The 11,164-nt window shown below is 47.5% G+C and overlaps 1 protein-coding gene across 2 annotated transcripts in view; it reads left to right on the top strand.

Moving 5' to 3' along the window:
* Window positions 1-8,949: 8,949 nt before the first annotated feature.
* SPPL3 (signal peptide peptidase like 3) overlaps window positions 8,950-11,164 on the top strand; it is a 59,113-nt gene continuing 56,898 nt past the window's right edge. Inside the window, exon 1 of one of the 2 annotated variants that reach the window (XM_083147545.1) lies at window positions 8,950-9,240. In XM_083147545.1, the coding sequence (XP_083003671.1) occupies window positions 9,218-9,240 (23 nt within the window). In that variant the 5' untranslated portion in view covers window positions 8,950-9,217. The remainder of the gene's footprint in view (window positions 9,241-11,164) is intronic. The other variant, XM_083147535.1, reaches the window with a different exon arrangement.

Genomic DNA, 11,164 nt, shown 5'->3' with positions numbered 1-11,164 from the left:
TCCGTTCCAGTTGGGCACTATTAGCTTACGCTTAATGGGATTCATCCATTGTCTCCTGAGTCCGTGTTTTGTGCTTGCATGCTTTACGTGCCATTTTGTGTGTCTGCTTTTAGTTAGTCATTTGGGGTTAGACTAGGTTGCTATAGGCAGTGTAGGTCCATCTCCTACCGGTAGCTGCTTGGATCCCTTGGGGTTAAGTTCACACTGCCACTTGTCGACATAAGTCCTGGCGGCATACTAGTACCGGTAGACACCTACAGCCTTATGGGAAAAGGGCTATCAGCATGGATATCCCACTCTCCTGTTCTTGTACCCCTCTGCTGGATGTGCCCCAAGAAGCCACTGCCAGGATCCGATTCCCTCCTGGTGAGCATAACAAGAGTTTGGAGTTTATAAAGTTTATATACTGCTGCACATGTGTATAATGCCGGTATGTACCCCATGGCTCATATATTGTGTGCAAATCTGGCTCTGGTACTTGCCAGGGACTCCTCAGCCATTTACCTCAGTGCACGTCCCTGCTTTAGAGTAGGAGAGGGAGAAACTGATCTAAAAACCTCACACGACCTGCACAGGTATTCACTCTTTTGTCTTCCCGTCACTCTCTAAACCGGTCTGGCAGAGAATCCCTGCGATGCTTTGTAACAGGCACTATGCCAGCTAACTCTAATGGTAGCAGAATTGACCTATCTTACTTCCTACCCAACCACCCTCTTCTACCGATCCCCACCACACAGAGCAGCCGTGCAATGCAGCAAAGGTGCAGCAGTTATTTCTCTATTCTTTCCCTATACACACCTACATATTTTAGAGAACAGAGATTTCTGATTGTATTTCTAAAGGCCAGATTACAAGTGGTGTTGTCTGCTGTTGCCTATATCTTTTAAGAAGGACTTGCTTAATAAACATCTGCTAATTACTCATATATTCGTACATTTTAATAGACTGGACATAATTAATGCAGATTTGCATCTGTCTAGGTTTTTAATTCCTTTTGCTTTCACTCACTTATGGGACATATAAGTGTACAGATGTTCCAGACAGCTGTTATTATATGAGGGGTGTGCAATAAGTTCTTAAAGTGCAGTGCAGTGCTGTAACAATAAAAGGTAAAGTATTTTGTTTCTAAATAGTGCAGTGGTAGAACCACCGTCCCATGCCCCCCTTCTTTTCGAAGCTGGTCTGCTATTGAAGGGTCTGTTGCTGAAGTGTCTTGCATCACAGCACTGGAGGAGGAGGTCCAACTGATCCAGCCTATCTCCTCCCCTTTTCTACACCAATCTGATGCTGCTGTTGCCTACACCAAGCTGAGACTGCTGTGACCAACCCTGGCTCGAAATAATAATGCACCTTCCCTACTGATGTGATGGCAGGAGACCCCTGGCACTGGTGAGACAATAATATTTGTTTAATCATCATTATTGTATCATAATGTAATACATATGACTGAATACATTCAGTGAGACAACCTATAGACAACCTATAGGTGTTGTAACAACTGTAAATCCTTGCTCCCCCCCCCCCCCCCCCCTCTCTCTCTCTCTTTCTTTCTCCTTGGGTGGGAGGCAGTGAAGGAGAAATGAGGTTTTTACAGTATTTCCCAATGCATTCATCCGGCACCTGGGTGTTTCGGTGTGAAGGGTAATGGTCCCTGTAAGACGAGGAGTACTGTGGCCAACCTATGTCCACCATCGCCAAGGACAACATCGCTGCTGTGTGGGCCATAGTTGAGGTGGATGACAGGTTGACCACGGCCCAGTTAGAGAAGGAGATAGGCATCTCATTGGGATCTGCTCGATACTCCACAAAAAGCTTGGCCTGAGAAAGTTTCTGTACTGACTTGAGTGCAAAGGAGGTTCGGATGTCTTGGTGCTGCAACATGCAGGCCAGGTTTGATGATAGTTGGTCAAACTCCATCTTGGAGGTCATCATTGGCAATGAATCCTGGATCAACAGTTTCAACAGTTGCAAAATTCATATCAAGTAGTTCTTTATTGCGGAATGTGTAGTTACATTTGGCTGGCAGGATGTTTTTGGAATAGAAAATTGATGTTTAAGATCCAGTTAATAAGCCCTCTGGATTATATGGCAGTCACTGTAACAAGAGGGAAGGCTTGGGTACATGTGTGACAAATGCTGCTGTCATGCACCAAAAGCCCAATTCAGACCTGTAGCAGGTAAAAGCCGCCCTGTTCAGCTCAATCCCCCTGCCCCTGTGAACAGCTGCGTGTTTGCAGCTGTGCGCACAGGGGAAAAATCACTCACGATCAAATGATTTTTCCCCTGCCTGCAAGCAGAGTAATTCTACAGGGGCACTATGTGTGGACGCAGACCCCTCTGCCCTCTCTCTCTGTACCCCGCAGGCCCCTCTGCCCTCTCTCTGTACCCCACAGGCCCCTCTGCCCTCTCTCTCTGCACCCTGCAGGCCCCTCTGCCCCCTCTCTCTGTACCCAGCAGACACCTCTGTCCTCTCTCTCTGTGTACCCCGCAGGCCCCTCTGCCCTCTCTCTGTACCCCGCAGGCCCCTCTGCCCTCACTCTTTGTACCCAGCAGAACCTTCTGCCCTCTGTCCCCAGCAGGCCCCTTTGCCCTCCCTCTGTATCTAGCAGACCCCTCTGCCCTCTCTCTGTAACTAGCAGACCCCTCTGCACCCTGTACCTAGCATCCCAGTAGGAGGGGAGAAACTGCTCCAAGCAGGGGAGGCTGTGTATGGTGCTTTGGCAGGCGGTCAGGTCATTGCAGGTAGCAGGCAGCCGGCGTTCAGTCTGGGCATGGTGCAATCACAGCGCACAGGGATAGGGCAGGTCCCAGCTTCCTGCACAGAGCTAGCAGCCCCAGTCTGCAGCACAGGCTCCTGCCCCGGAGCTCTGTGCACATACAGCGGCCAGCATAGCATGTCCTGACTCCGTCCAGACCACCAGTGCGTAAGCCACTTACTCTTTATCCCTCCTGCTCTCCTCCTGCCGCCGGCTGACTCTGCTCCCCCCACCCCCTCCCGGCTTGCTGCTCACTCCTCACTTGCACTGCGGTGTGGAGTCGGACATGAGGCTGCCTTAGTGTGTAATTGGCCGCGGCACCCTCACGGAGTCGCGGCGCACAGTTTGGGAACCCCTGTTGTATACACTATTGTATACAATAATTGTACCGAGTATGGGCACCTTTAAGGTGCCCATACACTTATTCAATTGGGTCCAATAAATCGGCCCAAATCCGATGTGTGTAACACCCTATCCGACCTGATGTGTGGTCCCGTGCGCATCGGGTCAGACCCTACAGATTGAACATGCTGCAGGTTAAATCCATTGGACTGGACTCATCAGCAGCACATCGCGGGTGCTTTTTAGCATCCACGATGTGTTGGTCCGATCCGTAGGTGTGTGCCAGCGGTGAAGCACACTATCTAATGATTTTTACATAGGGAAACAAGTCATCACAGGCACTGCATGGCCTGAGACTTACTTACATTGCGATGAAAAACAGGCACATCCGGGCTGAGCTGATGCCACAAACCCTACCCTACTTGACACGCCTGCATTTTCATCAACACTACTACTGGTATGCTTCTGCTTTCTTTATCAGATGTATTGGTACTCTTTACCTAGAACGGCGCCCACGATTTTGATCTTAGGCATCGCAAGGTAAAAAATCGCGTTGGTCGCATCGCATGCGACCAAAAAATCGCATGCGATGCGACCGACGCGATTACCGCGATTTTACATAGGAAACAATGTTAAATGGCCCAATTGACCCGATTTTACATAGGGAACAATGTTAAATGGCCCACAGACCCCAAATAGCCACCCTGAAGTGTGAAATGGTCCCCCCAATTGTTAACGCCACCCCACGATCAACGTCAACCCGAAGCATGGCGAGCGCAGCGAGCCCGCAAGGGGCGGCGGTACGCGTCCTCCGACCTTTTCATACCCCCACTATCCACATCGGCGTGGAGTTGAGAATAGAAAGTGTGGCGAGCGCAGCGTGCCACCGAGCCCGAAGCGTGGCGAGCGGACGCGGATACCTTCACAGGTATCCGCGTCCCCTCGCGGGCTTCACAGGTATCCGCGTCTACTCGCGGGCTTCACAGGTATCCGCGTCCCCTCGCGGAGCTCGCTGCGCTCGCCATGCTTCGGGCTCGGTGGCTCGCTGCGCTCGCCACACTTTCTATTCTCAACCCCACGCCGACGTGGATAGTGGGGGTATGAAAAGGTCGGAGGACGCGTACCGCCGCCCCTCGTGGGCTCGCTGCGCTCGCCACGCTTCGGGTTGACGTTGATCGTGGGGTGGCGTTAACAATTGGGGGGGCCATTTCACACTTCAGGGTGGCTATTTGGGGTCTGTGGGCCATTTAACATTGTTCCCTATGTAAAATCGGGTCAATTGGGCCATTTAACATTGTTCCCTATGTAACATTGTTCCCTTTGCGCTCCACAGTTCTTCCTGTCCAACTGTTGCTCTTGTCCCGGTGTTCCTTAAAGGTAACCAGTGCCTCAGTGATCCACCAGTGTTCTGCAGGAGACCTACCACTCTCCTGCTGGGATAGCTTCTCTGTGCTTCACAGTTGTCTCCAAGTTCTTCCCTGCAATTCACAGTTGTCTCCAAGGCTTCATAGTTATCCACAGTCGTCTCCAAGTGCTTCACAGTTGTTCACAATTGTCTCCAAGGCTTCATAGTTATCCACAGTCATCTCCAAGTGTTTCCAAGTTGTTCACAGTCATTTTCAAGTTCTTTTGCTCACAGTCGTCTCCAATTTCTCAGTTATTTCAAAGTTGCTCACAGTCGTCTCCAATTTCTTCAGTTATTTCCAAGTTGATCACAGTCATCTCTAAGTTCTTTACAGTCATCTCCAAGGTCTACACCATCATCTAAAACTTCTTTACAGTGGTTTCCAAAATCCTTCAGTCATCTCTAAGTCTTTACAGTTATCTCCAAGGTCTTCACAATCATCTACAACTTCTTTACAGTGGTCTCCAAATCCTCCAGTCATCTCCAACCTCTTTACAGTTGTATCCAAATTCTGTGCAACAGTCTATCCATTGATATACGAACTGCGACTGTCATCACTGTTAAATATTTTACTGTTACAGAGCAATTTAATCAAGTGTACATATATTATAGTTAGAATATATATATATATTTATTTACTTGATGCAATCAATAGAAAATATGATTTATAAAACATCACTGTATACAGACTTAAACATGCATACATAACATAACAAATAAAAAAACAAATAAAAAACAGCTCCTCAATATCTACTTTGAAAAAAAAAAGATGATGTTAATCTGTTATAACCAGCTCCGGAGAGGTATTTAATAGAAATGAAAACTCATTGGGCGATAGAGTCTCTCCAGAAAGGGAGGGATTGGTATTGAAATGTGTTGGTTAACAAATTGGCAGTTCTCAAAGCCTTGGTTTGTTTAAACAGGTCTTCACAATCATCTACAACTTCTTTACAGTGGTCTCCAAATCCTCCAGTCATCTCCAACCTCTTTACAGTTGTATCCAAGTTCTGTGCAACAGTCTATCCATTGATATACGAACTGCTACTGTTATCACTGTTGCCTGATTCTTTGCATTGCCAATATCTATTGCTTGTTTTCATTGAAGTTTATTAATTGGCTGTATTGTAAGACTTTATTATTAAATCTTCTAAACCTTACTTAACTTCTCCTCCGTTTATCCTGTACTCCGGTACATGAAAAAGCACTACATCTGTCCACCAAGCTTCCACCATCCAACTCCCATCACCTCTAAGGTTACTCCCCATTTGCCAGTCCCTACAAATCCCCAGAGTGTGAGATATTTCCCAAAAAGTTTTGCTACTCCTCGTGCCTTCCTCTTAAAGGGGGCCGATATGCATATCTTTCCAGAAGACACCCAATGTGTCTCCTGCAGAAATACAAAATCGATCTTAAAATGTTTAAGATGGGATCTCCATAACTTTTAATAGTGTCCCACTTAAGATAATAGTTGAATACCCCTCAACTAGAGGAACTGATTAACAGTCACTAAAACACTACAAACTTCATAGTATCAAAGTAAAAAATAATAATATTAAAGTTATTATGATATCATTATTATGTATTGGTTCATGAAAAGACTCCTTGAACATGTGTTTCGATTCCATATCATAACAGGGCGGCAGTGTGTCTCCTAAACCCATAACATCATGATGTCATGCCTAGGGTGCGGAACCACCAGCTTTCGGGAAGTAGAGCTCTAAGTGGAGCTACAGTATCCCTATAGGTAACAGGGTGCTGATCCAAGCACCCTACAAACCACCTGTCATCACATTGTTCTCCAAATACAGTATGACTGAGAAATGCCATACATATAATTTGTTACTAGGAGTGACTAGGGGCAGAATTAGTGGTGAGTGCACCCCTAGACACAACAATTATGGCCCTTATTTGATAATAGCCATTTTAATGGATTAATAAAAAAGCCACTGACCGCTGTGTCATCGCAGGACAGGGTATTGCCACCTTTGGGTGGTGATACCCTATAGAAGCCTATGGGCTTCCATCGCCGCCTGCCACAGACTCCTACCCCCCTCCCCGTCCGTGAAATTCCTCCTCCCCCTAGCATATGTCACAGCCGGATGTCGTTACGGCTGCAGGAGGGAGGAGGAGGCGCCGTGGACAGCCGCGCTGAGGCGGATGTGACGGAGACCGCACACCACATCACAGGTATCACGGGGGCCCCCGTCACTGCACTGCGATGCTAGGCACATATGTTAATACATATGTGCTAGCAACACTGCGGTCGGGCGGGGATGTATTTTAATACATACCGACCTAACTGTGACACTTTTTATTTTGTTATTATGCATACATATTTACTAAGTAGGACAGTTCACAGGGCAGTATCTGCATGTCCGATCCATTTACACTGTATTCAAGATGGAATATGGTACAGTACAGTGGATATTTTGCAGTTACTGGTACATTTCAGGCTGACAGTACTATCACAAGCATCCAAATGCCACCCCCAAACATGTGCTGCCCCTAGGCACGTGTCTAATGCGAAGTACGGCTCTGGGAGTGACAGCATAAATATTGGGGAGGCTCTAGCTAAGTTGTGGATCATGGAATCTAAAGAAATGACATTGACATACAGGTTGACATGCACAAGGTCGATAAAGGTTGGAAAAGGTTGACAAGAAAAAGGTCAACCCATGAAAAGGTTGACGTGAGTTTTTCACATTCCCGATCATAGACCAATTATGCCCCTTTCAGACCGCACTTTTAAAACGGTAAATTGCAGTTTTTTTACCGTTTTAAAACGGTAATGTGTGCGGTCTGAAAGGTCCAGTCCCACTTAACCGGTTAGAAAATGCCGTTTTTTCTAACCGGTTAAAATGCAGGGTCCTACCCGTTTCTGAACCGGTATTTTAGCGCAAAAATCGGCTCAGAAACGGTATTTAGGACCCAGCCAATGAGCTGGGTCCTAAATTCAGCACAGTGAATACTTAATGAGCGTTCATTAAGTATTCACAGCACTGGAGCCCCCCCCGCGCGTGTCGACGCCCCCCGCGCGTGTCGACGCCCCCCGCGTGTCGACCCCCCCCGCGCGTGTCGGCGCCCCCCCGTGTCGACTTACCCCATGCCGGTATCTCCGTTGTGGTTCCCGGCACTGCAGCTCAGTATGCTCGGAAAGCACTTATGAAAAAAGTGTCTTTCAGAAAATGGCTGCCCCCCATACGGAAGACAGTTTTTTTAAACAGGGTTTCCTATGGGGCAGCCATTTTCTGGAAGACACTTTTTTCATAAGTGCTTTCCGAGCATACTGAGCTGCAGTCCACAACGGAGGTACCGGCACGGGGTAAGTCGACACGGGGGGGGGGGGGGCGCCGACACGCGGGGTGGGGTGGGGGGGCGTCGACATGCGCGGGGGGGGGCGTCGACATGCTCTCGGTCGACACGTGAGGGGGGGGGGGGAGCTGCACGGAGGGGAGGGCTGAAGGCTGCACTGGCTTTGACCCTGTATTTGGAAAGTTTCCAAAAACGGGTCTGCCAGTGTCAAAAAATCGGCACTTAAACGGTAATATACCGTTTAAGTGCTGCGGTGTGAAAGGGGTTTTATCTGGCAGACCCGTTTTTGGAAACGTTTCCAAATACAGGGTCAAAGCCAGTTATGCGGTCTGAAAGCAGCATAAGATAGCAAAGTCTGAAAAAGTCCCCCAAAAAGGGTATGGGTGAAAACCGGACCAGGACAAAACCCCCGGACCGCCGGACTGGACATCAAACTCTGCATTTTGTAGCCTCCGGTCCAGGGGGTGTCCTGTCCGGGGGTGTCCTGTCCGAGTGGGCTGCCTGTCACACCTGTCACCAGGTAGAGGAGGAGGGGTAGAATAAAGCCTCCCTGTATCGTCCGGGCATGTAACAAAAAAGGGACCGTCCGGACCACCGGGGGAGGCTGTAATCTCCCCTCCCCCATGTCCCTGGTGATAGCTATCACAGGGACCCCCCCGGACAAGACACCCCCGGACAAGAAACCCCCAGACCGGACCCTACAAGCTCTGGACTGCAGATTTTGATGTCCTGTCCGGCGGTCGGGGGTTTAGTCCGGGTCCGGTTTTTACATAGTCCCCCCCCCAAAAATGGTGAAAAACTCATATCTTTTTATATATATATATCGACCATCGCCCTTATATATATCGACCTTTTGCTTGTGTTGAACTTTTGTCTATGTCAGTGATTACATAAATCACCTACATTAATGCTTATGCATTTAATGGACATCTATTATAGTTCTCTGTATCCGCAATCATTTTACAGTAATTGTTACTACTAGATATACTATGATATTCCCTATATTTCACCACGGTAACTAAATATATCTTTACATGGAGCGTGCAGCGCGCACCTCTCAGTGACGTAATGGGGAGGGAATTTTACACCGAAGACACGCCCAGGCCGATCACGTGACTCGAGCTGCGTTCCGCGTGTGCGCGCATACTCACAGAGAGCGTAGCGGGGTCGCGCGTCGTGCTTGCAGCAAGTCCCGAGCGCGCAGCCGCGGTCTCTCCGTCAGTGGTAGTCCGGTGCTCGCTGCCTCCGTCTTACCGTCGGCCATGGGCCCATGCCCTCGGTATCCCTGCACCACCGCGCACTAAACCCGTGCCGCCATGTTGTGCGCGAAGCCGCAGAACCGTCGCTGACAAACACTGGGCCGGAGCCCTGACCCCCTGGTGGAGACGCCGCCGCCGCCGCCATGGCCGAGCAGACCTATTCGTGGTGAGATGCTGATGGGGGGATTTGTGTAATGGTGGCGGGCCGTAGTCTGAGCAAAGAGGGTGGGTGGTTGGGAGTCTGGATGCCCGGCTTTGTCTGGGCCCGGTAGGCAATGGCCGGGGATGATGGGCAGGATCGCAATGGGAGTACACAGCGGTCGTTGTCTGGACGGTACGGGCCGCGGGTACCTCGGTGGCTGGTGTGTGTGAATGCATCGGCCAGGCCGGTGTGTGGGGTGAGGAGGACGGCGGAGGCTCAGTGTACAGTAGAGATTGTCCCCGTGGGCCGAACACAGGGATGAGACACAGCAGGGGCCCGTGTGCTGCATAGGTAAGGACGTCTGCACCTTGGTGTCGAGCAATGCCGGGCCTCGGTGCCAGGTCTCCAGGTGCCTGCTTCATCCTCACCCCTGGATGTAGATGTAATGGTGTGTTGAAAGGAAGACCCCATTACAACTTTTGTGACCTATATACTGCAAATAAACAGTATGTTCACGATATTCGGTCTTATTTTTCTGTAGGGCAGGAGATCACTTCTGCTGGCTCATGTGATATTTCTAGTCTGCCTCTCATGTTATTTGTATAGCATTGGGGCAGTTTAGCAAGTATTGTGCGTACATTTAAGAAGAAGAAAAAAATCATTCTGAAAACTTGCTAGTTTGGAACGTCTCATCTTTTGATTTGTAATTTAAAAAAAAAATTATAGTATTTTTTTCACAGCAATATGTATTTTAAATGAAGATATTTGCGAAGCAGATTACTTCCTCTTTTCCCACCAGCATTGACAAAATATAGAATTTTCTGCATTTTACATAACTTGTGTTTTGTATAGGTCATATACTGTAGCTCAATTTTTCTACTAGTTTGCTTGTGGCATTGTGCTTTTATTTTTTCTTCATACTCATTGTGACTAGCTCATCAGTACCTATTGTCGTCTTCCCCCTGTACTACCTCCATTGCCTTTCATGGCTGATTGAGTCACTAAAAAATTTACATTGTGCTTACTTGGGTAGTTTGGTGGAGAGTGTTCGAATGAAATGAAAAAATTAGAAACCCCATAATCAAAAATTGGGAAAGAACCCAATATTAATATTCTTGATTTTTTTTTTTCCCAATTTTTTGATATGGAGTTTTTCATTCATTTACTGACTGTAATGTCATTCATTTTTTTTTCTTTTTTTTTTTTTCTTGTATGGTCTCAAGGTCTATACACACAAAGATTCTTTCCAATCTGGTTGGTTGGATTGAAAATCTGGACATTTTTGGGTGTAAGTGACAATTGACCATTTGCTCCTAAACATGGAAAAACAGACAAAAATGGTAATTCAGACAAATTGTTTAAATCCATGTATGCAGATGACTGCTTTTGCCCATTTCCAGCTTTTGAGAGCAAATGGATTATTGTAATTTGTTCCCCAAAAATCCAGATTTGCTTTCCAACCAGCCAGATTGGAAAAATAATCTTCTAGTGTGTATGGGCCTTTTGTCTCTTACCCATTGGAAAAACATGTACGCTGTTATGGTGAAAAGATGTCTGCTTAATTTCCTTGTGTTGTCCTTGTTTAATTCAGATTGTTAATAGCAAGGGGTTACCAGTCCACATTGATAACGTTTTAGTGCATTGTTGTTTTTGCACTTAAGGTTCATGTGTATATAGCTTAGTCCAGTGGTTCTCAACCTCGGTCCTCAAGTACCCCGGAACCGTACACATTTTACGAAGTCCCCACACAGAATCACAAGTGAAATAATTAGCTCGCCTGTGGATCTTTTAAAGTGTGTCCATGAATGAGTGCTCCAGGTGACCTGAAAAATGTCCACTGTTGTGGGGGGTACTTGAGAACCAAGGTTGTGAACCACTGGCTTAGTCAATGGTCGTTTCATTTAATAAATAGAGCAACATATGTTAACTTTATAGCACTGGATACTTT

This window comes from Crinia signifera, chromosome 1 (genome assembly GCF_055691185.1).
Source record: "Crinia signifera chromosome 1, ASM5569118v1, whole genome shotgun sequence".
NCBI classification, from domain to species: Eukaryota; Metazoa; Chordata; class Amphibia; order Anura; family Myobatrachidae; genus Crinia; species Crinia signifera.
Note: the sequence above shows the minus strand (reverse complement) of the source record. Positions and strands in the feature narration are given on the sequence as shown.